Source organism: Dinoponera quadriceps, unplaced genomic scaffold (assembly GCF_001313825.1).
Source record: "Dinoponera quadriceps isolate SergipeBrazil2010 unplaced genomic scaffold, ASM131382v1 scaffold2915, whole genome shotgun sequence".
In the NCBI taxonomy this organism is placed as follows: domain Eukaryota; kingdom Metazoa; phylum Arthropoda; class Insecta; order Hymenoptera; family Formicidae; genus Dinoponera; species Dinoponera quadriceps.
This window is the reverse complement of record NW_014556924.1, coordinates 420,159-444,714: the sequence shown is the minus strand read 5'-3', so window position 1 is coordinate 444,714 and position 24,556 is coordinate 420,159. Positions and strand designations below refer to the sequence as shown.

Sequence of the window (24,556 nt, the reverse complement as noted above, 5' to 3'; positions counted from 1 at the left end):
ACCTCACACACACGATACTTTTAGAATTATTTAATCTCCTCCGGTTCAAGACTTATGGATCCCAACTGTTGCAACTTATCTGACGAGTGCACTAGTTTTCTTGCAGTCTTTGAAATCGTTATATTTATGCTATATTTATTGCTGAATAATTAAATCATTAAACTGTTTCGTTTGAGCGCAACCACCGATGAGTTGCCTCTTATAAATAATCAACCAGAGCTTGTTATTGAATTCGTCACTATATCTATTAATTGGTATATTTAGACCGTTCTTAAACTGTATAAACATTTTATTGCTATTACGATAATTTTCGCTTATGTTTCTTCTTGAGAATCCAGAACAATCTCTTTCTTGTAAGGAGACTCAATGTGAGCCAAGTAAGTCAGGTCATATCGAGTCTTTTTCCTCTCCCTCCCTCTCTCTCTCTCTCTCTCTCTGTGGCTAATTACGTCAGCAAGCATGTTGACCTAGTCCACACGAAAATAGCTTAAGTCATATTGAGCATACATGGAAATGTTTTTATCTGTCATTCATATTCATCGTTTCTATAATTACGATTTCGTATCGAAAATCTCATGATGTACTGTGAGACTGGGTTAGAGATCTATCACATACTAAATTCGTTTGTTCGCTTTTATCAATCGGTTAAAGTTTTATCTACATTTCTGGAATCCGGCGATTATAGACACAGATATACATTGAGTGGTCGCTTTCATCGATGCATTTATTCTTTTCACATAGACTCGATTATAATTTGTAGAATTCGATGAATCGTCGTGCCTCTCATCGATCCTGTTCAATCGTTATACTGCGTGTTTATAAATGGTGGCAACACTTTCAATAATTTATTGCACATATAAAACATACTGTCGATACGTTCGATACATGTGCGCGACAAAGACGCTCGTCTTCTGGCGAGGGGATTTGGAAATGTACCGACTTCGACTTCGTTACACGAAGTTACACGAAGTCGAAGTTGCTCAATTGGCCACTCGACTTTGGGTTGCTCAACTCGCTTGTACATATATTTTCATCAGTATACGTATACCGGCGAAGACAATTTTTTTAGTTGCCACCCACTACGTCCTTCATGTCGTCGCGATATTTCACAGGGTAGGCTAATTGGTTGCCCTTATTCCACGTGTAGAGCTCCTGAAACGGAAAGAAATAAGTTGCCGAGTGAAACGACGACGAGGCGCACGGTGAAAACCGCCGTAGCACGTACCTTGGTTTTATGATTATAGCTAACGGCCGTGGTCTTGTGATACGGATTCGTGAACGACAGCTGCACTTCCAACGTTGTGTTACGGTACAGATCGAAGGCGAACCTAAGGGCCCGAATTGGAAATAACGATTATGCCGAAAGCGGCACGAATGCGCACAAGTATCCAACGAATATTCATGGATGCCGCTCAAATATTCGAATTAACAACATATTACTAGAAAATTCCTTCGAGCGAAATTTTGCTCGAGTGGAATTATATTCGGCGAATCCTTCGCTCGTCGGGCAAATCCCGTGTGCTCCACCGGAACAAATTCGCTTTAATCAACTGAATAAAGTAAAAAGAGTAAAAAAGAAATACTTGTTTAGTTCCTTATGGAGCTCACTCTTGTGATCCGGCGGTATTTTTGCTTCGAGTGAATTTTCACTCGTTCGATTTCGCTCGGAGAAATTTAGAGAGCATTTTTGCACGACTGATAAATACGGATATAGAAACATCGGGGGAAATTGTCAATGATATTCATGAAAGGTAACCATTGGATACTCGCGTTTATTCTATGGATAGTCCTAGTAATCCGCGTTTCTGCGTTACGTTATTTTCATAGTCTCCTCGATGACACTATGTACAGCGTAAAGCACTCCTCCTGCGATGAACATCTCTCCGAATCTGTGATGGTCAATACTGATGTTCCATGCGTATTGAATAGCCATTCTCGCGGGGTCCATTTTCACCACGACAGTATTATTGGACGGTAGCCCGTAAATGACCCATAAACCTGCGTAAACGTATCGTGTATATTCTGTTTTATAGATCTTTTCGCTTCATCGCCCTTAATTCAATAATACTTGATTGAATTTGAGCCTCGCTCTATATCCAATTTTTAATATTCCACGCGAGAATTCGAAATTGAAATCATGGTACGCTGCTTGTCGGCTCACCGTTCTCGTCCACGTTGAAATCCACATAATTAAAATTGTGGTACGGCGTGTAGAGGAGATTCTGTGTGTTCAGCAGCAAGCCCGGGAGCTGCATCTCGCAGTCGGATTCTCGGTCGCATCCGTGATCCGAAGACGAATAAAGATCGAAGCGGAAGACCGTCGATCGATTTATCGGATTGTAAAAGAAAGACTTGTTATAAACTATATGTCCGTTGCCCTGAAGAAAGAACGCGAGTTTCATTCACAAGAGTTTCATTCACAAGATTCGATTTGATTAGCCTAAATAAATATCAAAGTCATTCTGTAATAGACGTCAACTCATTTTTATCATCTTATTATAATGTTGCAATCTCATTCTCTTTCTATCTCGACGCGCAGAAAAGAATCGTTATCAGTAATCGTTAATAAATCGTTATAATGATATTCTATCGACTTGTATATTTTTATATACGGACACACATATATAACGCTTTATATATAATTATATCTAATAATATATGGCAAATTTTTTCCTGAGATCGGATAGGAATATAGGAATATCTTCAAACTAGAACAATTCTTGACTTGAAGACATTTTTCCATCCAATATTTTTCCCTCTCAATTCATGAAAATTATTCTTGAATAACAAAAATATGATATTTTTAGCCGACCTATATCTTCAAATGATATCAAGCCAAACTCTCTGCCTTCATATGAGATTCTCGTTATATATGAGAATATTTGTCTTAAATTGATGTTTTTCCATGCAATTATCTAGCAATTAGAATTCCGACCTGGAAGGGATAGGGCAATTTGATGGAGCGAGCCGTATCATTCTTGAAGAATTCCTTCGATCTGTACTCAAAGATATTGGACGTGTCGTTCTTGCGAGTAACCCAGAGCCTATCGGACGTGCCGTCGTGGCGGAAGTACGCGTCGTGCATCCAACTTCCGTAATAGTCGTCCATGCTTCCTTTCAGCACAGGCTTTCCCACGGCTTCTATCATACCCTCTGAGAATTTATCGACGTCAGTTATGAACTTTCAAGTCCCGCTGGAGTGTTGACGTGGAGAAGTTTCGTTTTTCACTCGTGATATCACAGATACTCGTATCCGGTGAGTGCGTTAGTTCGCTAATTACACAAAATTTCCGCGGCTTCGTGACGCCTCACTTTTCGTTCATTAACGTGCTACACTTGACCTCTCCCTTCCTCCCTCTCATCTCGCGTACGTTCATAAAAGTATCGCATTTGTAAGATGACGAGAGAGGGAAGAGAGTTAAAAAAATCTATGAAATATTAGGTATGCAAATTGATTCGTTGCCAAAAGTCCAGATTTAATTATCGGTGAAAGGTGCGCTATTTTAATTGTCGAAATCATCTCCGAAAAATACCGTACACACGCTACCGTAGTTGTCGATGAAAATGTTCAAACGTCGTTGGAATCGCGACATGAAAGTTCGGCGCGCGTTTACATTCCTATTGCCTAGGAATTAATTATCCGACTTGGTTTTTTCTTCTTATAGCAAGAATATGTTGGTCAAAATTGATTAAACCTACCGACTAGAGGCGACGGCAGCCCGGTGAAGTTAATACCTCGCAACGGTTGGACGTGTAGATTATTCGATATATCTGTATACGTGCACTTTAGCACCGGGCACGCTGCACAGGTTTCTTGCGGACTACATAATTCCTCCTGATCAACGCTCGGAGGCATGGGGTCGCCGTACGTAACGTGTTGCTTGTTCCCCAACTTCAGTCTCTCCATGTTCTTAGTGTCGTCTGCGCGTTTATTCATTCGGAAATTGCGCATTATTATTGAAAGGAACGATGTCCAAGGGGATCCTCGGAAAGTTAAATTACGAAATTAGATCTCGGAAAATCTTCGGAATTGCACCAGGGGGAATGGACAGGCTTCACTCTCCTGTTTTTTTACTCTCAAGCTACTTTTAAGGAGGTTCGAGCGTTTGACTGAATGTAAGGTAAATGTATAAAAACGTGGAAATATGTGGAAATTTTGGCTTGATAAATGGTAAATTTATGAAAGGATGCGCCACTGAAAATGCGGCACTTAGCGGGCGAACCTTCTTAAGCGTCCTTAAGCCGTCTGGAAATGACGCGCGGTAAAGCGCGAAGAATAAGAAGAATCGTCTAACTCGATGTCAAACGGAAGAACGCGAGATTCGTTTTCGCAATTCTTCCTTCGTGCTGTTAGTAATCAGCAAGCTCCACGGTGAATCTTTGAGATCTCTTGGCGAGTAATAATATGGAATAAGACAAACCGTCTACTATAAAGGATCCCTTGGTAATGTCGATCTCGTTTTTCGCCACGCAGTGATAAGTTCCGTGATCTGACGATGTCACCCTCATGATTCTCAGCCTCATCTTCAACTTTTGAAAACAGGACAATACGAAGTATTATTCATTACCAACGAATTCGTTGCAATCAATTATTTTGGAAATTATTCAGGTTTTCTTCGTTACAAAAAGCCGACTTTCTCTCTTTACAATAATGACGCGGAAAAGAATATTTTTTTATTTTGCTGGCGCAGAACATTTTTCAGTTACTATACGGACGGCAAAAAGAGATTTGCCGGCAAAATATTTTCTTCCGCGTGAGAAATTGCGGAAGATCGCATCGCAAATAATACAAGGCGCGCAGATTCAATAAAAGAGTCCGTGGATCAAATGAATTACCTTGTATATATCGCGTCTATCGTAAACCTCCATCCTGTATTTTTCCGACATTTTCAAACGACGACCGTCACCGCGCTCCCAGTGAACGGCGGGCTCGGGAAAGGCTTCCACTTCGCATTCTAACGTCGCCGGATTTTGGTTTCGTACGAGAATCATCTGGTTGCGTATGCGAATAAAAGGTGGAACTGGAACACGATCGATTATCAATTTCACCTATATCCGACATTTCGAGTTTCAGATTAGTTCTTTCAGTATAACTGCAATAACGTCGGAACCTGTGAACCACTCATCTCCGTACGTCATGTATATACACACACATATATATATACATATAGTTTTATAAGAATATATGAAAATATGAGTTTTGAATTGATACTAATTCTTTTTTGTGTAGAGAGAATAATTAAAAAAAATAATATTATGGAGAAATATTTTTTTATTTAGATATTTTCTCTCATATAGATATTTCTCTCTATAGATATTTAAACTTATAGTTAAAAAATCGCCTTTTCCAATTTTTGCTCGGAAAGAAACTGAAAACATCTGCGGAAAAGTTGAAAACTTTAGTTTTTTCCCAATTGTTTTCATTCATCCGCCGGGAGAAATTGAAAAAAAATAGGGAAAAAAAAAATCCGGATTTTTTCCAAGTATTTAAAAGACTTTTCCCATAGAGAGAAGCGAGACTTGTCTCTCAATCGAAACGTGCTTACATCTGACTTGAAGCCGGAATCTCTTGGACTTCGCTGGCGGTACCCCGTTATCGGCGTTGCACACATATTCGCCCATATGATCCCGGTTCACCACGCTGATATTGAACGTTTGGCTCGTGACAGAACTCACTAAGTCGTGATTTACATCAAGAATCATTAGTATCGCTGTTAGCTATTTTTTCGACGCGAATTAAAGAAAAACCTATTTATACCATGCCAGGCACCCATCGGTATAACGGAACCGTCTATTTTCGTCCACTGTATAACAGGCTGTGGTTTCCCGCTTGAGTCGCATTTCAGCCGTATATTGCTGCCTTCTTGCACGGAAAATACGTCGCTTCCGTTCAATGGCGGTGTAATTTCTGAAATGCCCCATTTTCCAAGACAACTTCCTTACGGAAATCCCTCACATAGGGAATACAAATGCCGGACGCGGGAGAGTCGATTAAATCGATCGTCGGAGACTTTAGAGGAGATATGCTCGGAGAGAAAAATGATGTCGCTCAGCACGTGTTTATATATTGACGTAACATGATCTCTCATACTATATAAAAATGCATACAAATGTCTTGTATTTTTTTCTTTTTGTTTACCGCCTGATTCTGTAACTGTTGACGACAGTATTGTTATCGTTACGTTGCGCAGGTATAACATATGACAGAAAAGCTGCAATGACATCGTAACGATAACGACACCTCGTTAAAAGTTACAGAATCGGGATGCTATTGGATAGACTGTGCACATCCGAATGCATGTTACTAGAGAAATTATCGTGACGTTGGATTTTTCCGTATTTTTCTACGTTTTTCGCATTTTTACGTATTGATTTGAGTTATTGAATTATTCTATCTTTAAAAAAATGCCCGGAGAAAATAAATTTACAAGTCAACTACCTTAAAATTCTGTTGAGATAACGGAAAAACAATTGATTGAAATCTCTTACGCTCTTTTTGCAACTGACTTTTTCAACCTGTACTCTTTCCAGGCAACGAAAAATTTAGTTACACCAACGGAATTGTTTTTTATTTGTCGTAGTTTTGGCATTGATTGCTCGATCGCGAGTTATGTGAGAGGTCAGCCTGGATTAAATCAACAAATTCTTACCCACTATGGATGGCGGGATTAATATGTCATTCAGGTTGTAATCATTCATGTTCACCTTCCAGGTTTGTATACCTGGCTTGCCATCTCTCCCCGGCGGTCCTGTATGACCGGATTGACCTTGTTCTCCTGAAATGTTCGTTTGATGTAGAAACGGCTGGAGAGAAGAGGGGAAAGATAGAGAGAGAGAGAGAGGGGGAGAGAGAGAGAGAGAGAGAGAGAGAGAGAGAGAATCGTATTCTTACCTCGTTGTCCTGGTGGTCCTTGAGGCCCCATTTGACCGGGTCTTCCTGAATAAATACGAAATGAATGCAATATAGCTCGCGAACTGATGGAACTTACGCGTCACAAGAACATAAAATCCGAAAAATCGCAGTTTCTAATTTATCGTTCTATAAGCTGCGCTTGATTTTACTTCACGTTTGTGATTGTCGGGAGGAAAATACCAATCAAACGCGTTTTCTATATTTCTCAAATATTACGACTTTGTTGTTTGACATTTGAAGGCAAATTTAATCCTCCGAGCAAGAAACCTCGCACGACAGTGAACTTGTTGCTTATGTAATATTTTTTGCTTCCCTTCACTTTCCGCGTCCTTCTTATCGAGACTTCGATTACTCCACACGTTCGCTGAGTGTACCCAAGTAGAATTGCATTCATTATTGAGTTAACAGCTAATGACTAGTTATCACAGAGTAGATCATAGCTATTGATTGCTCGAGCGTGAGTTATATGTGTATGTGTTTAATTCGTTGTACGTAATTCGCCGATCATTCCTCGGGGAAAAATTTTCCATACATATTTATATATAATTATATATGAGACAGTTTTTTATCGGTCGAGCTCTACGTAAAACGTAGAGTCGGTTACGTGATCTATCTAACTGTTATATGTCAAATATGATGGCGCCGTTGATTTTAAAATATATAATCCAGCTATTATGTATCCGCTATTAGCATTTAAAAATAAAATAATAAATCGAATATACGTTATTTTCTAAAAATTAAAAAGAAATGAAACAAAAATGAACGTTACTGTTGGGCAAATAGTTTTTTATTTCGTAATTTCTTTATGACTATCAGTTAACTTATTTATCCAGCCACTGGGAGAAATTATTTGGTAATAGTAATAGTAAGGTTAGATGGAAATTGACTACCTCGTGTCTAGTTGAATTTCTACCAGGGTAGCTCGAACATACCATCTGTCCCATTTCTCCCAGGCAATCCGGGCGACCCGTTGACACCCGGCTTGCCATTGCTGCCGGGTACACCGTCCAGGCCGCTTCTACCGGGTATACCATCTAACCCGGGCTCACCGGGTATACCGTCCCTTCCGTCGAAACCTGGTGGACCTATGTCGCCCTTCGGTCCTCTGACACCTGGGTGCCCGGCTGCTCCCGGTGGTCCTTTTGGCCCCATCATTCCTTGGGCACCTGGTAATCCCGGCTCGCCCGGCGGGCCTGGATTTCCGGGTGCTCCAGGCAGCCCAGGCGGACAGTACTTTGAGGACGATCGACAGAAGTTCTCAATCGCATCGAACTGAAATGCAACGCAAGTATACCAAGTATTGCGAAGGTCGGACGATCGTTTACCTGCGGATATTCTCGACGCTTACTTAGCGGTGAATTTCTCTCCGTTTGCGTAATGACATAAGTGACGACAAACGAATTCGAGAACTTTCAAATCACGGGTAAATTATTCATAGGATTTTTAAACTGCTCGGGGAGTGACGTGATCTTAAATTATTATTAATTATTTAAATTATTATATTTAGTACGTCCATTACTATCCAGATAGACAGAAATGTTGAATACCATGTTAAAAAGTTATTTCTATATAATTATATATAATTAGATGTGTGAATACACATAATTATATATAATTATATATAAGGTCATGTATATGAAATTTGTCCACACATAAAATATATTATTATGAAGTGATAATACAGGATTATATATATAATAAAGAAATCGTATTGTCAAGAAAATATTCTTCGTTTTCAAAAAGATAGCCATTACTTAAAAGAAAAAAGAACTGAATAATTGCTTTTTCTCGCAATATAATAATATGTTCCTTTAAATATTTTTCTCAGCGTAAATACAATGCGCCCGGAATGTCCAAAGCGAAAGTGGAGGGGAGATTAATGTTCTGTGTAGATATAAAACAAAAAAATTACACGGGAATCTTTGGAAACAGATGAACTCTAATAACTAACGAGTTGAATTCTTTTCCGTTTATACAATCAATCTTAGCTCGTCTTCTTCCTCATCTTGCACTTGAACTTTGCCTTCGAACGGCAGAAATCGGCGACGTTTTTCTTCATTTCATCCTTACGTTTGTACGAATTCGTCTTTACATAACTTCGACAATGATGGGTTTCAAGAATATTCAATACCTATCTGCAATACATACGCGCGCGCGCGTACGTACATATACGATGTCCTACGTAGGCGCACTTCCTACATGGAAGCTCGTCGAAGAACATCAAACTCGACGAATCGGAGAACGATGTTAAAGAGGACCTAACGCGAAAATAATAATAATAACGTTCGCAGAGGATGTACCCACCTGTATACGCGTGTCGGCGTTCAACCAGACCCAGTCTTGACCTCCGGTCACCGTAGGCGACGAACCGGACACCATGATGGGGGATGCAGTCACCTTCTTTGTGCCCTGCATCTCCTTATCCTCTCGGATCTGCGACCGAGCGGCCGGCGCGATTCGAGATTAGCGTTAACGGCGAGAGATTTAGGAGATCAAAAGTCTTGGGTGACTGAGTCGTCGGCATTAGAAGAAACCGCAAGGGAGAATCGAGAAATGAAATCTCCCTCGAGCACAAAATTGAAACAACTTCCTCCCTTGATACATCTCTCGTTTATCTTGCGTAAAATTTCATAATCTGCACGGGACGCCTTCTCGGCTTTTCTCCCTCCCATCCCTCTTTCTCTCTTCTCCGCGGAAGAACGGGAAAAAATGTAAGATCGTGAAACCTCCTGTCGGAAATTTCGATCGCGCGGAATAGATTTCCTCCGATTCCCACGAAATTCGAAATTCATTTCCGTCTTTTTTTTAGTTCGGTTTTCCGGCGTTAGATTCGAGTAGTCCCCCTCTCGTGTTTTTCTTTTCTTTTTCTCGTTTACATACCCTGCTGGATAAATCGGAGACAGCGTTGTCCTCGGCGATTGGTAATGCGCTGCTGCGTTTTCGTCGCGGGATCGTCTCGAACGGGTGGCGGCTTTTTACCACGCGAAGATCGCTTTCCACGTTCGTGACGTACTTATACAGATAGACGGACGTGAAAAACTGAATGATAAATTGCAGCGAAATGAGAGCGAGCAGCACGCGCGGTTGGAGCATCCAACGTTGCACCAGTAATGCACTCTTGCTGTTCATGTCGCCGTGTGTTTTATCCCTGCGCAAGAGACGGCCGTTTAAATTGTGTCCTCTAATCGAGGAAGAAAGGGGAAAAAATCGGAGATACGCGCGGTCCGAGTTTCGAGGCGTGCGTTTCCGCTCTTCGGACTTAAATCGTATCGCTCGCCTGAATTATTAATCGATAACAATTGCGCGCGTAGCCGGCGATGGAGCGATTGACGTAAACGATGGCACTCAACGGACGGGTAAGACGCGGAACGTAACTATTTCAATTGAATATGAGAGATCGGGGGAGAGAAGATCCGTGCTGTCTGATTGCTTACCATCAACTCGAATTGACTCTCTATATTAAAGCTTCTGTCCGCGCCCTTGGAGTTTTCCCAGCCTCTTCCGCCGCCTTCTCGTCCCGTTCTCACTTGCCCGATCGCATCGTAATTTTTAATTCGCTCTCCTTCTTCCTTTCTTCAAACTAACGTCCCACTCGGCATCGGCGTAATATATAAAAAGGAGACGCGCGCGCGATGGTGATTTAATTTCGCGCGTGACGCCAGCGATAAAGATGCGCGAGAGTGATGTGTTAACGAAAACACAATTTATAGCGGCCTATGGTTTGCGGTGCCTGTCCTAATGTAAACTAATATAAACTGCGAGAGCCGGGTGCCGTCGGCTCGCGACGCATGCGTGAGCATTTCTGTCTTACACACGGCCAATTGTCATACGCACGTGTGTGCTCTCGTCGCGCGGCGGTGTGTGCGCACAAGCGCGCCGGTCCCGACGTTTGTGAATACGTTTTGTTTCGCCGTCAATGTACCGTGCGGCCAACGACGACGACGAGTACCGGTGTTAATGGGACGCGTCTCAATTAAAAAAAAAACAGAAAAATCAATCTCACGGCGCAACAGTTTCTCGCCCTGTTACAACAACGCCTCGTTACAGATCGGCCGGTGAAGCGCGAATCGAAACGAAGGGAGTCGATGTTTTTCTCGATGGCATCGTTCCGGCAGATGGCCCGGTAGAAATTGAAACTTGTGCGTTCGTCGGGCCGTGAGGTAATCAATTTGTGCCTGAGATTGCTATCAGCCAGTAATGTAACGCTCGTATTTCCTCTAGATGGTCAAGGCATGTATTCGTTCGGGATTGTCTAATTACTCCCTATAAAGTACAATCTAGAGAATAACTGAGCAATTCATTCGCAACAGTTTCATAGTATCCGCCCAATTAGAGGTTAAACAAAAGAAATTACAGTGAGATAAAGAATCATGACGAGTTGTCAGGCAGTGATGTAACGCTCGTTTCTCTCGTTAAGATTTTTACGGAATAACATATCTTCAATCTTGATTTGCTACCTCACTTTTAAGTACTAGTGGCAGATATACGCGGCTAGATATTTTAGAATAGACATCACCCACTGATATGCGACAGATCACAAAACCGATTCTACATTTTAGTGAATAATCAGTCGATAAGGAACTAATAACGAGCTACAGGATTTAATCTAGCCTACATTCACTTTTGACTCAGGCTTTAATCTAGCCTACTAACATGATTCTATTCGGGTGTATATACACATATACGTTAGTATTTATAGTCAAATCTTATATTTAAGTGGGCTCATGATTTCTCTGAAGAATAAAACAACTGCTGTTTCTAACCGAAATTCTCAAGTGTGATTGACGCTACTACACTAAACCTATCAAGTCAGTTTGACTCCCATACATTAAGACCGTCTTAAGCTCATCTTCAGATGCATTGTAACCAATGAAACGTACAGTATAAAATCTGACTATGAATACTATAGGCCGTAGGATGCGCTGCGCGAGGAAAGATCTAACACGGACGAAAGATTAATCAAATTTACGCTTACATTATTATATATTATCACAGTGCAAAAAAGTCCTTTGTTCCCAATAGGGCTTCCATATCATACATATAGCTCTTAAGCCTAAAAACCGTTCGTCCGTTAATCATGTGAATCGGCCTGGTGTCCGTTGAAAGAACTTGATCTATCTTCTTGGGGCAGAACAATCTCCACATCGTGCCCGAGATCCTTCATATTTAGATACATGTTCTGTGATGAAGCCTGTCGTGAACAATGAGAATGCGTTTGAATCGGGAATCGAAAGTGTTCGCTCGGAAGAAATCGTGTCTCACCAAGGTCAACGACGCCAAGAAATATCTCGCTACATCCTTGGCGTTCTCATTCTGAATAACCTCGCTGAAATTGATCTTTCTCCGATCGCTCGCTCGCAGGCAGTTCATGATTTTCGACGCATAAGGACGAATGCAAAACATCGATCTTCGCTCGGCCTCGAGCAGCTTGGGTTGCAGAAACTCGTGCCACTCTTCGATGTTTTCCTGAAATCGCAAGTTGTTCTTATAGATTCCACCGGGATCTTCTGCGTATCGGAATACTTACCGGCAAGAAATTCGACGAGTCCGACCGGAAGACTTGGTCACGTGGACTCTCGTGCCACGGGGACGCAGGACTTTCGTGCACCGGGGACGCAGAATTGGAACTATGAAGATCAGACATCTCGTCGTCGGTCAAAGTCATCGTGATATTATTGTTTGCATCGTCACGCGATTCGACGTGCAATTGGAACCCTAACAAGTCGAACGCCTCATTCGTCAAATGATCGTATCGCAGTGGGTCGTGCTTTCGTATGTGTTTCATGCAAGTATTCAGATTCTTTTGGAACATGCTCGGTCTGTCTGAAAGACGACGGGTCGTTTAGCAGGCGAACGTCGGTGTATCAAATTCAGAACGGGTCACGACGAATTTATTTGTTTGCATTGATTCTTCCCAGATACGTCGGAACTCTGAGGAATCTAACGCCTTGTTCCTCATATGAACGTATTGCGGAAGATTGTACTTTCGTATGTATTTTAAGCAGGTGCTCAGATTCTCCCGAAACATGTTTGGTCTGTTTAGAAAACGGGTTCGCCTCCAACGAGCCGTTTACACACGCGAGCGTCGACGACGAACCTGTGATGAATCATTGCAAGGACGCATCACGATGAACTTACCCAGCGGGCTGTGCTTCCTTTTCTCAAATTCCTCCAGGAGATTCTTCACTACGCGTTTTTTCTTCGTGGGCGTCGTGGTGGTCGGTTTTTGCTTACGCTAAACGCAAACGAATGACTTGAGAACAGACTCGAGAACACAAACGAACAGACTCGCAACCAAATCCCACAAGTTCTAAATTACATACTTTGCTCAATGTAGTTTTGGTGCGTGCTCGATATTTATGTCTCTTGGCAGGTGAGTTATTTTTATCTTTGGGTGACTTCCTCTCGTTTGTATTGTCTAGCGATGTCGGATCGATGCTCATTTTTATTCTAGAATAATAATCTTCTTATACAACACGCGTTTCACAATCGACACTCATGTAACGGACTTACGTTAAGCGAGGACGATGTTGCAAATAATAAAAAATCGGAAACCTTTCTCGCGAACTTATTGATTTGATTGAACCATCCAGTAGATCGCCGTCCACATTTGTACCGTTATTATTGTTCGAACTGTTCGAGTTGTTCTCATCTGACAACGAAGTACTGTCAACGGTATTGTCCGGCAATTTCGTATCACTGAGCGATGTACATTGACTTCCATTCGTAGTGTCAGCGGCATCGATTTCTTGAGAATTATCGGCCGAAGAACCGAATGACATAGAATTGCTAGATAAAGAGAGATTTTTGCTCGAGTCAAAAGAAGAGACTAATTCGGAAACCTCCCCCGGTGAGTCATCGTAGTCCCTCTCGGACTCTACATCGCTACTTATATTTTTTTCGCTACTATCGTGAACAGTAGGATTAGGTGAACATTCCAATGATTCATTAAGTGAGCAATTCGAACTTGGTGCTGGGGATTTCCTTTGAAGGCGGTCATCACTGTTGAGATCAAAGTCTGCAAATGGAGATAACTTTTTATGAAATAATACTAATCAAATACTAATCAAACCGGATTTATTTTATAATTCAATTGCGTACCTTGAGCTACGAATTCATCGACCAGTACGCCATTCATACTTATATTCTGATTGCACCTGTGAAATATCAAGACACACTTGACTTAATATGATATACTATACATTTACGTGCACTCTAGGAGAATAATGTGATATTTACCGAAAATCATACTTCTTCCCAATGATTTCTCCATTTATATCGTAAATATCAATGGGAATACTTTGCGCGACACTTTTCTCCAACTGTGTAAAGCAACGGTTTTTTGTTTTAACACCATCTTGCATTACATTATTCTTTTTAATATCAATATTTCTATCCACTTCCTGGGTAAAATCGATTATTTGGAAATTTTCAAAATCTAAATTAGTTCTCCTATCCCTTTTTTTCCCAATGGCTTTTCTTGCGGTTTCTTCCTGCCTAAAAGGGAAAGAAATAAGTTGAATGTTTAATTACTCTGAAATGGCTCTATACTGTAATAAACACTGTAATAAAATGCTTACTCGTGCTCCAAAAATATATTTCTAATACATGTTGTTTTATTCCAGAGACAATCGACTCTATGTACATAAACAGTCATAGAATTTTGTAAGACAAGTCCAGCCTTGACGAAGTCCTTATCAGATGCGGTCTTAAATAAGGAATAATATGTCTCCAGAGCCTGTAATAATATAAAACGTTATTTTGGAGTATAAAAGATATTTTAACACATTGCATGCAGGAAACGTACTTTCACGTTTTTTGCAGTTTGTCACTAGAGCGCGGGTCATGTAAAAGTATGTATTTAGTAGATTTGTGTTGGAGAGCTGGTATCATATAAATACGCTGAACATTGTAAGCGTATAAGGTGTTTGTGTTGCTATGCAACGATTTCCATTGTTTCTTTTTAGAAGTTTAGTTTGTCGAGTTGCTTGGTTTAATTGAATATTTTACTGAATACCAAACTCCCGCGAAATTCACGAAAAAACGCCTGCTACACGTGTAAGTCCGTGGCGAAATATATCCGCATGCAATGTGTTAAGATTGTATTATTTCAAATATCGATTCTATGATTATACTTCTGAAAAAGGATATTTCCAGTCCGCCAACTTCTTTATTGGACTCGTAAGTTCCGTACTGAAATCTTGTAATGTAACCATTCTTGCTGTTTCATGAACGTGGCGATGATCTGCATAAAGAGATATGAATTATTATCAGAAAAATATTACTTATACTTAACATTACCACGTCTCGGAAACAAAAATACAATTAGCTCGTGGGAAAAAATATTTATCTACGAAATACTCGTTACCCACGCGAATGAGTACCCTACTGTGATAAAAAGTAAAACGTCGAATTTTGTCTTCGATAATAGTGTTTGATTTCGTTATCAACAAGGTATCGAAACATTAATACTGAAACGTATATCAATTGTAAAAATGAGAACGCTGAGGAAAAAATTAAAATATTGACGCCATATCCTGTGAAACCTTTTACCTTGATCTTTTCAATAATTTCAATTAATCTATTAGTGTTATTGATGTGGAAAACAATTATTTAACCTTACAATCGCACAGCGTACTTTACCCGCGCCATAGATTTTAAAACAAACAGCTACGCCCGCGATCCATCCGTGCTTACTTGCTTTGAAGCGCCTCTATATGTGCAAACATTCACCATGAACTATATGATCACTCTTCACCACAGGTAATATCGTAATATCATTATAGCCATAGGCTGGTATAGGCCCGTATCATACTATGGATTGGGATTGAAATTGCATTGAAATTTAACCAATCATTTTAATAAATAAAGGAAGGCTTCTGCTTTTTTACCATGATGTGAATTCTCCTTTATGCTTCCTGCACACAGAACGCGGAAATACACTAGATTGTGGATTTTCATGCATTTGTGTGTTCAGTATAATTTTGAAACAATTTACATATTGTCTTAATTTACAATTACATAAAAATCTTAGTTAGCAGGCTTACATTAGTATTATAAATTACTTATTTTTACAAAATTTACAACATCATTTGTTACTTCTTATTTTTCGTTCTTGCTTTCTAACTTTTGTATTATAGATTGCATTGTTACAATTTTCTTTTGTATGCGTGAATCTTGTATCCTAGAAAGTTTGTGCAAATATCTATTATAATTAACATATTTTAAAAACTTCATCCAACTTTGATCAGTAACGAAATCCGTTCTTTTCATACATTCTATATTGTATTCCCCAGTCCTTACGAAAACCTTTTCTGTATCATTTTTGGAACATTGTTTTCTGAAATAAGAGTTTATTTATAATATCTACAAATCAGAATAAATTACAGTATTTCTTTATTTTCATCTTTGTCTTACCTGTTTTTACTAGTGTCATTTTTCTTGACAAGTGTTGCTTCAGCAGAATCAATACTGTCATGTCGAGTGTCAAATGTTGATTGTTGAATATCCTTTATAGATTGATGTTGAATATCCATTGTATGTTCATGTTTAATATCTATCACTGATTCATTCTGATTATCATTTTTAGTGTTAGCTGTTGAGTCTTCTTCTATGTTACAAAAACTATATATGAAACAAGAAACACAGAAAGACATTTCTTTAAACCAAATGTATTTTATATATAATTTCAAAGTGTCATAATTTTATCTAATAAAAAAAACTTTGTCACCTTGCTGGAAAAACAGATGGCATTGCAGTTTTCTTTAATCTCCTTCTTCCAGTGCTGGAATAATAATAATCATTTTCTGTAAAATGATCACTGCAAATTCTTGCATGTTTGGAAGCATTGATAACATAACCAATGCTATTAAACCATTTTTCTCGCTTTTCTGCATCTTGTGGAAAACTTAAACATATATATTAGTTTTTACCGAAGCTGAAGAATTTTAATATGTTAAAAATATATATATTACAAGTTAAAAAATCTAATCATACCTCTAGATTTATACATTACCTGTGAAATTGCCGTGAATTTCGAGGAGAATGATCTTTCCAGCATATGTAGCACTTACCCATTGCAAGGTTTCACTTTTTGTCACAACTCGACTATTTCATGAGAATTAAAAATAATTATCATTTCAATTAAGAATGTGAGCCCATATTTAATATTTATATTTATTTGTTCCTACCAATGGTGTTTTCAGTTTTATTGCAGAACCAAAACGTTTTTATACTCCTATATTCTTCATTTTTCTTAGGACTTCAATAGAATGGCAGGCTTATATTTTTAAAACAATGTTTTATACCCTAAATCTTTATCTAAATTATCATTGGTTTACTTTTTTTAATAGAACGGTTTATCTTCAATCATAAACTGGACTTTTTAATTTAACACTCAAGATTATAGGCATAATCATAGAATACAACTGTATTCTAAACGCGATTACAAGGATGTTAACGCGTTAAGAAGTCAACTTATTAGTAGTCTGAGTAAAAATTTTGTTATAAACACAGTCATACTACTTGAGAAATGGAAAGTATGGTCGGCTCCATCGTTTAGTCATATCACGACTTCAGTTTCTCGTTAAGTATAGTAGCGACTCGTAGCGTAATTCCGTAAACCCGTTATTTCTGAAATTTAGTTCCAGAGTCTCCGCTACGAGTCGCCACTATACTTAACGAGAAACTGAAGACGTGATATGACTAAACGATGGAGCCGGCCATGCTTTCCATTTCTCAAGTAGTATGACTCAAGGGCTGGTCAGAGGTACTTTCCATTGTAATAAAACGTAAGCGAAATTCAACAGGCTGTAACTTTCGCAATAATGATGCCTTTGAGATCGTTCAAAAAGCACTTTAAAGCTTGAAGTTTTTAGTGTTTAACCACATTATCCATATTAATGTTGTCGTTAATTTTTGTCAAAATATTTTGTGTTAAACGAAGAATGGCGACCGCTCGATTTCAAATTTTGTCCTTCCGTTGAGTTTTCAGAGCGAAAAATTATTTGATTTGAAAATGTGATATAGACGTTTTAAAGGGAAAACTTTAAACTTCTTACTTATTTGTTAACGAATGTCGTACACTCGCAGAACGGTTGCAACAGTTTTTGTTTCCCACATTTCGGAAAAATTTCGGAAAAATGATGGAGCGAACCAATGAATTGACAATCATGCGCAATAAGTGATCTGACAGCTGTCAAATTACATATACGAGGTGTAGGCATACAAATAAATAATAAAGTAATATATTAGTTACACACCCTTTAATACAAGAAAATTAAGACTGAAAAATTAGAATTATATATAATTATAAATTATACCGCATTTTCGCATGTTAAATATTTGTCGCGTAAACCCGACAAATTCCATAAACAATTCCAAGAACAGTTAATTTGCGGCATATGAAAAGCTTTTGAATCTTCTCTCCTAGCGTGAATTTATGAAAAGAATTTTTCCTAATTTGAAAATATTTGAAATTTTCACATTCCCGTTCTAGGGGAAATGTATAAATTAAAAGGGACTGGAGGCCGATTGTTTTAACTTATTGGTAAGATTTGACCCAACAGTTGAACAGACCAATCTACAACAATCATTGATGTTTACCTAATGGATACCTGTCGGATAAATTTTACCAAAAAGTTGGAACGATCGACTCTGAGTGAACTGTCGAAGCAAAATAAAATATGCTCACAACTTTTCGCCTTGGGCGGTGTAACACGACAAACTTCATAAACAATTCTGGCACTTGACAGATGTTGCTTTATAAGGCGCCTAAAAAATCGTCCAAAGACATCGTCTAAGGCGTCCCGTAAACTTTCGCAGGATGTGAGGATTTTTCATATCTCACGGAAGAAATGCCAGAAATGATTTACAGACAGGATTATACAAAGAATTAAAAGGAAAAGTAAGGACGACACGAGAGGAGCGAGCAGCGTGAACGGAAATTCGGTGGTCGCCGAGCGGAGGAAACGCACCGCCGGCTCCGGGGGTGCGCGATAAGGGTCGGAAGGTTGAGTGAAAGGGGGCGCGGCGCGTCGAACCGAGCGTGCGAGCTGTGTTCCCCTCGAATGAGTTCTTTACGTTTTAGGCGCGATAGTCGAACGGCGACCGCGGTACTGTCGACGTCTGGCAGTAACTCGATCTCGAGCTCCCGTCTCACGCACTTTTCTATCACCGTTTTCTCTCTTTTCCTCTCTCCCTCTCTTTTTCTTTCTCCTCCCCCTTCCCGTCCCGTCTTCCCCCTTTCCCGGTTCTCTCTCTTTCGCGGCGTCCGTTTATCCTGTCGCGCTTGCATTTCGCGACACGACGGACGCGTACGAACGACTGACGGCTGGAGAGCGGGTGGGAGAGGGAGGGGGAGATCGTGCGCGCGCGCTGACATACACACGAGTGTGCGCGCGCACACACCGCGCCACCAGCAGCACGGTAGCGGCTGGAAATCGGAGTATAATCCTCGTCGTCGTGTGTCGGGTCGCGGTCCTCGTCTCGTCGTGCTCGTCTTCGTCCTCGCTATTCCCGTTCATCGTCGTCGATGCGCGGATGCCGTCGCCGCGGCTCGCTGGTCGCCATCAGCGATAACGCGCGCCGTCAGCTACCAGGTAGCGCCTGTCGTTGCTATGCCTGCGCGATAAAAGCCTGTATGAAAGGAGGCATCGAGGAAGGCCGCGCCAAGAACCGCCGTCGCCGATACCAGCAGGGTGGGAGAGAGGATCGACGGGACCACGAGGGACTGTGCTCCGCGACAGTCCCGCGCTCTCGGTACGCTGGCATCCCCTCTATGCGTGCGTGCGTAAACGCGTTCGGTCGATCGCTCGGCCCCGTGTCATTCGAATAAGTCGCCGCGTGTATCCTCCTCTCGCCCTTATCTCGCACGTACACCTCTTCTCTCTCTCTCTCTCTCTCTCGTTCTCCCTTTTCGCCCCCTTCTTACCGCCCCCGACGCGACCCCGGCGGGTCTCTCTTTCCCAGGCCCCGCTCCGTGCATCGAATCGCCATCCCTCGCCATCATCATCCAGCGCGGTGGCGGTGGAGGAGGCGGCGGTGGTGGTAGCGGCGGCAGTGGCGACAAACGGCGGTGAGCGGCGGCACAGTGCCACCTCCTCGATTCTAGGGAATCGAGCGGTTGGTGGTCGGTCGCGGAGCGCGATAGTGTCCGAAAGCGCGGATAAATGTGTCGGCCGCGTTACAAGACGTGAAGTGCGAGCGAGCGAGCGCGCGCGCGAACGAGAGAGAGCGAGAAAGAGAGAGAGAGAGAGAGAGAGTGTGTGCATGTGTGTGTGAGAGAGAGAGAGAGAGCGGGAGAAAAAGAAGGGGAGGAAGAGAGGGCGAGCGCGCGCGGGGGCAGCAGAAGAGCGCACGACGAGCGAGCGAGTTTATTTTTAGTGGCAGAAGGTGAAGAAGGCGGGCGAAGAGCACCGCGCGGAGTGGTATTAAGCGGCAACACAGTGGCCCGATGAAGCGGCGTATGTGACATCGGATTTCCTCTCTCTTGCCACCGAGGAGAAGACACCTCGCAGACATCTTGTTGCCACCGTCCACCACGGTGAGTACGTCGTCGTCATACACCGCTACCCACCCCCATTCCTCCCGCTCGCCCCCCGCCGTCTCCGTCCCTCATCGGGGATTGATTCGCCATTCCGCCCACCAGGACACGAGCCTCCACTATCTCCACCTCTTCCTCCTACTCCGTCTCTCCCCTTTCCCCTCGTTCTCNCCCCCCCCCCTCTCCGTTTCTCCGTCTCTCTCTTGTTCTCTCTTTCTTCAAGTATATTTCTGATGTACCTCAGTCTCTATTTAGCTATACTTATTTCCTTCTATTCCTCTCTTTTTCCCTTATCCCCTCTTCACTATCACCCCCGTGCCATTTATCCACCCATCCATTTATCTACCCACGTACACACACACACACACGCATACGCACATACCCCCCTGGCCGTGTCGATCGTTCTCTCTCTCGCTCTCTTCCTCCCCGGCGACTCTTTCCCTCTTCCTTTCGCACCAAGCGCTACGGGGTAGCTCCTCGTCGTCGTCCATCGTCCACTCCCACCCCCACCAGCCCGCTCTCACCGTCTCGGTCTTCGCTCCGCGGAGTAACGAAAATTATGTAACGCGCGCTCAATCCGGGCGGTTCTTGTTCCGCTCCTTTCTCATCTTCCTCCTCTGGATATCAGCCTACCTCCCTCATTGCCCCCTCCTCGCCCTTCCTCTCTCGCGCTACCGTTCTTCCGAACATTATTTCGGGAGTGCTAGCAGACCTGCCAGACCCTGAGAGAGCGACGAAGACGGAGAAAGAGGGGAGAGGGGGAGAGAGAGAGAGAGTCTCCTACATGACGTGCCCCGGGATCGGGCAGGCGCATTGTCGAGGAACCGTTTCGATTAGGGATGTAAACCGGTCGGTCGGTCGTGGTCCCCACGAGACAGGAGACGAGATGCCAGGCGATGCCGAATCCGCCGCGAAATTCGCACGGTCTCGTCGCCGACCCCATTCAGCCCGACATTTCGGCGGTCGTCCTATGTGTCGCGCGCGCGACGTTCTCGTACGACGACGCGTCGTCGCCCGGCTCCCAATGCCAGAGTCTTCCTGCGAGGTTTTCCCGTGGCTGACGGCACTTCTCATCCTCGAAAGCGATTGCATGCCGCGCAAACGTCCATCTGACAACGGACGAGAGAGAGAGAGAGAGAGAGAGACGTTGCAATCGATTCGATGATTGATCGAAGCCGTAGGACAACACGATTCATTTCCTACTGTGATTTTCTACACGGAATGTGTGCGACGCGCACTCTCCCTCGGGCAATTTTTGCGCGGCAATTTTCGCGATTATTCCATTAACATTCGTTCGACGAAAGTGTTTGGTCGCGGGGACCATTGCCCTTGCGACGATGCCGCAGCGATCGAAAGTCCGATTGAAACTACGAATTCTCGAGGAAATAGTCGGCCGCCTCCTCGTTAACGCGGTGTATAAGCGGTCTCGTTATTATTAATTTACATGCGCCTTCTTTTTTCACAAGTTCGCGTCGCGTGCACGCCTATAGAGCCTCTCTCTCCTCGGTTGACTCTCGCTGGCGGAGAGGAAGAGAAATAACCATCCCCCGGCGAGGTTGAGGCACTTCTCTCTGCCGATCGGCTCTTTTCTCACCGCGCCTCGCTGCGAACGCGGACGTATGTACTCGCCGGCTGCTTCTGGTCAGCACGACTGTAATACGCGTGAGGCACAGTCGAAGACTCGCCTTTGTCCCGCTTTCGTGGTATCGACCCGATACGGGTGACCTAGACTCACTTGCGAGGAAATATACCCAACCTTTGACAGCCGCTCGCTCGCTACGACGAAACTGGCCCGAATCGATAGAGGGTCGCTAATAATTACGCACGTGCGAACCTTCGCGCGCACACGTCGTCGACGACGTCGACGACGAAGGCGGCAGCGACGACTGTACGCGCGGACGACCGGGTGAAATAGTGCGTTCGGATAGGAAACGGTCATTAAGTTATTTCGGTGCTGCCTACGGAATTTGGTATTGAACGCGCGTCCGCGCGCGCACTCTCTCTCTCTCTCTCTCTCTTTATCTCTCGCAGCAACCGCCGCGATTCAGCCTGTCGAGGGAGCGTTTATTTTCCCGGCCGTCAAAATGTTTGGCGGATTGTTGCACGCTCGCCCCGTCGATGAATCTTCAGCTTCGAATGTCTCGCGGGTGCGACACGCGCGAGATTATTATCATTTCAATCAACGGTGAATTCCTTTCGGAGCGGACAAGTATATATTGCGACATTTGTGATGCATACGCTAAAAAGGAGAGAGAAAATAACGAGCGACAGTTTCATTATCTCAGAGTACGAATTTGGATTATATTAACTAAGAAAGGGATTCATTAGTAGGCAACGATCTCACCGATATGAGCGGCGAACGATCGGAGCTGATTTCTCTCGGGCAAAACCGATCTTTGAAAGGGAGCGTGTGCGCGCGCGCGTCAAGTAAAATTAAAACTCGCAGAGGCGGGAGATGGTTAGAGCGAAAATGCCAACGGTTACAGATAGGCGGCTTAAGGGTCTCCCGAGCTACTCGCGGCGCGCCAAATGCCGGATTATTTGGACAAAAGCAGGGATATGCAGAACGAATTGTGGAAAATATATCCGCGTCGCGAGTTGCGCGCGATCGCTAATTTACGACTCTCTGTTGGATTTCGTCAATAGTCGAATACACAAAATCTGCTCTTTTGCCGCCCCCTCGTAACATTTTATTCTAGATCGTGGTCTTCATTATAGACAATTACGTTCGAATAGGACCGAGTGGGAGGATAAAAGCCCCAAATAGAAGGGTAAAAGCTTTCCGCGATGGAACAATATTTACTTACACGTTCCAAAATGTTTCGGCGTCTGAAACATTTTCCAGAAGATAACGCCAAGAAGATAATATTCGGTGAGCAAGTAACGGTCGATTAGACGTAAAATTAGATCAAGTCTGCTTTTTTATAGTATCGTGCCCGTCTCGTCAATTCGTTGTCAAATCTGAGAAAGAGGAAGGAAATGGTAGAGGCGGAAGAAAGAGAACGAAAATGATTTTCGCCGGGACGCACGCCAAGGTATACGAAGATCGATTAAGAGTTAATAATGTTGGGATACCTCCGGCCCGTTTATAGGATCGCGGATGAAGACGCGCGTTAGACGCTCTCTTGCATCTCGAGATCCCGGGGCACAGAAACGCCGCTGCAAGTAGAAATAGATAGCCGCTGTCAGACGCGTGGAAGTAACGGAGCGGGCCGTGCCTGATCGATTATTCGACGCTTCTTCCGTTTGCGAATCATCGATTACCTTCTTCGATTACCGTCTTCGCGCTCGATTAGTCGATTTTTTTCAATATAATATAGACCGACAGCATTATACTTAACCTTCCGATGTTGCCAGATTCTATTAGATACGGAAATAGAGCTTCTTCGTGTACATGTCACGACGCTGTACAGGGTGCTCCGCGAGAAAATCGAGCAACTTCTACAATGCGTTCTGAAAGTCATTCTAGCAAAAAAGTTCAGACACAGATCGATTCGAAAAATTTCATTCTCGTCTTGTAACGTAAATTTCTGAATGACACGGGCTTTCAGTTCTTTCTGTTTCAAGTTTCCTGTTCGCACAATAACGGTAGACGTACTAGAACGGTATTTTCCGCCTGCTGTTAATAAAATTGTCTATATCACGATAACTGAGCTGAATATCTGAATATCTTTTTTATTTAGAATTATCTATATCTTTTATTTAGAATGCGCATTCTAGAATTTTGTAGGCTTCCTCGGCTAGGAACATCCTATATATTCCAAGAGCAGAAAATTCAATTGTCTTAATTAAACGACAATGTATCGAAATACTTATCATTTATCACAGATGAGAAGGATATTTCCGAGGTATTTTAGGCGAGCGCTTCCCCGCTTGATTGTGGGATTAAGAGGGATTTCATTCACATTGCTGATCACGAGGACACGGTAGACGATCGAAACTTTTATCGAAATAGGATAATTCTGTTGGCACTGTACTCACGCGTATTCCCGTATCGCTCGCATTTTTTGCGACTGATATCTCAAGCCGGGAGAGACAATCCGCGCGTATTTCCGACGTGACTGCGCGAGATACGCTTCGATACGCGCGTGTATCGCGGA

General features: G+C 42.6%; 4 protein-coding genes across 22 annotated transcripts in view; 1 reads left to right on the top strand and 3 right to left on the bottom strand.

The window, feature by feature from the left end:
• Positions 1-619: 619 nt before the first annotated feature.
• Positions 620-10,675, bottom strand: LOC106748509. 2 transcript variants are annotated; one of them, XM_014627105.1, is made up of 16 exons: positions 10,348-10,674; positions 9,794-10,061; positions 9,218-9,346; positions 7,846-8,185; positions 6,893-6,937; positions 6,651-6,776; positions 5,759-5,908; positions 5,547-5,675; positions 4,837-5,021; positions 4,422-4,530; positions 3,700-3,921; positions 2,936-3,153; positions 2,162-2,378; positions 1,815-1,998; positions 1,226-1,328; positions 620-1,152 (listed from the first exon to the last, which is right to left on the bottom strand). In XM_014627105.1, exons 2-16 carry the CDS (start codon positions 10,040-10,042, stop codon positions 1,066-1,068), a joined length of 2,493 nt encoding a protein of 830 aa, XP_014482591.1. In that variant the 5' UTR covers positions 10,043-10,061; positions 10,348-10,674; the 3' UTR covers positions 620-1,065. The 2 variants fall into 2 exon arrangements, with proteins under 2 accessions (XP_014482591.1, XP_014482592.1); XM_014627106.1 differs by lacking the exon at positions 620-1,152 and having other exon boundaries at positions 1,245-1,328; positions 1,771-1,998; positions 10,348-10,675.
• Positions 10,676-10,798: 123 nt separating this feature from the next.
• LOC106748483 (uncharacterized protein DDB_G0288805-like) lies at positions 10,799-15,696 on the bottom strand. Of its 6 annotated transcripts, none has more exons than XM_014627042.1 (11): positions 15,467-15,594; positions 15,049-15,158; positions 14,494-14,651; positions 14,153-14,410; positions 14,015-14,070; positions 13,469-13,931; positions 13,237-13,363; positions 13,052-13,148; positions 12,441-12,736; positions 12,176-12,379; positions 10,799-12,104 (listed from the first exon to the last, which is right to left on the bottom strand). In XM_014627042.1, exons 2-11 carry the CDS (start codon positions 15,127-15,129, stop codon positions 11,985-11,987), a joined length of 1,860 nt encoding a protein of 619 aa, XP_014482528.1. In that variant the 5' UTR covers positions 15,130-15,158; positions 15,467-15,594; the 3' UTR covers positions 10,799-11,984. The 6 variants fall into 6 exon arrangements, with proteins under 6 accessions (XP_014482528.1, XP_014482529.1, XP_014482525.1 ...); XM_014627043.1 differs by having other exon boundaries at positions 10,800-12,104; positions 12,441-12,628; positions 13,427-13,931; positions 15,467-15,593; XM_014627039.1 differs by lacking the exon at positions 15,467-15,594 and adding an exon at positions 15,611-15,696 and having other exon boundaries at positions 10,801-12,104; positions 13,427-13,931.
• Positions 15,697-15,860: 164 nt separating this feature from the next.
• LOC106748484 lies at positions 15,861-19,358 on the bottom strand. Its single transcript, XM_014627044.1, has 5 exons — positions 17,104-19,358; positions 16,929-17,020; positions 16,644-16,820; positions 16,331-16,537; positions 15,861-16,253 (listed from the first exon to the last, which is right to left on the bottom strand). Exons 2-5 carry the CDS (start codon positions 16,988-16,990, stop codon positions 16,016-16,018), a joined length of 684 nt encoding a protein of 227 aa, XP_014482530.1. The 5' UTR covers positions 16,991-17,020; positions 17,104-19,358; the 3' UTR covers positions 15,861-16,015.
• A 175-nt stretch (positions 19,359-19,533) lies between these two features.
• LOC106748481 (plasma membrane calcium-transporting ATPase 2) overlaps positions 19,534-24,556 on the top strand; it is an 84,744-nt gene continuing 79,721 nt past the window's right edge. For 9 of the 13 annotated variants that reach the window (XR_001374759.1, XR_001374760.1, XR_001374761.1 and 6 more), the window contains exon 1: positions 20,213-20,456. The gene's annotated coding sequence lies outside the window, so the exon portion shown is untranslated. The other 4 variants (XM_014627025.1, XM_014627027.1, XM_014627026.1 and 1 more) reach the window with 4 other exon arrangements.

Coding starts and splice junctions, on each gene's coding strand:
- LOC106748484 (XM_014627044.1), bottom strand. CDS start 16,990: ATGGGTAAGTGCTACATATGCTGGAAAGATCATTCTCCTCGAAATTCA. Junction 16,821..16,928: donor AATTCACGGCAATTTCACAG/GTAATGTATAAA, acceptor TATATGTTTAAG/TTTTCCACAAGATGCAGAAA. Junction 16,538..16,643: donor CCATCTGTTTTTCCAGCAAG/GTGACAAAGTTT, acceptor TTTCATATATAG/TTTTTGTAACATAGAAGAAG.
- LOC106748509 (XM_014627105.1), bottom strand. CDS start 10,042: ATGAACAGCAAGAGTGCATTACTGGTGCAACGTTGGATGCTCCAACCG. Junction 6,938..7,845: donor TGGGAGAAATGGGACAGATG/GTATGTTCGAGC, acceptor GTATTTATTCAG/GAAGACCCGGTCAAATGGGG. Junction 2,379..2,935: donor AATTGCCCTATCCCTTCCAG/GTCGGAATTCTA, acceptor TTCTTTCTTCAG/GGCAACGGACATATAGTTTA.
- LOC106748483 (XM_014627039.1), bottom strand. CDS start 15,129: ATGGTTACATTACAAGATTTCAGTACGGAACTTACGAGTCCAATAAAG. Junction 13,364..13,426: donor CAACATCGTCCTCGCTTAAC/GTAAGTCCGTTA, acceptor TTATTATTCTAG/AATAAAAATGAGCATCGATC. Junction 13,149..13,236: donor CCAAAACTACATTGAGCAAA/GTATGTAATTTA, acceptor GTTTGCGTTTAG/CGTAAGCAAAAACCGACCAC.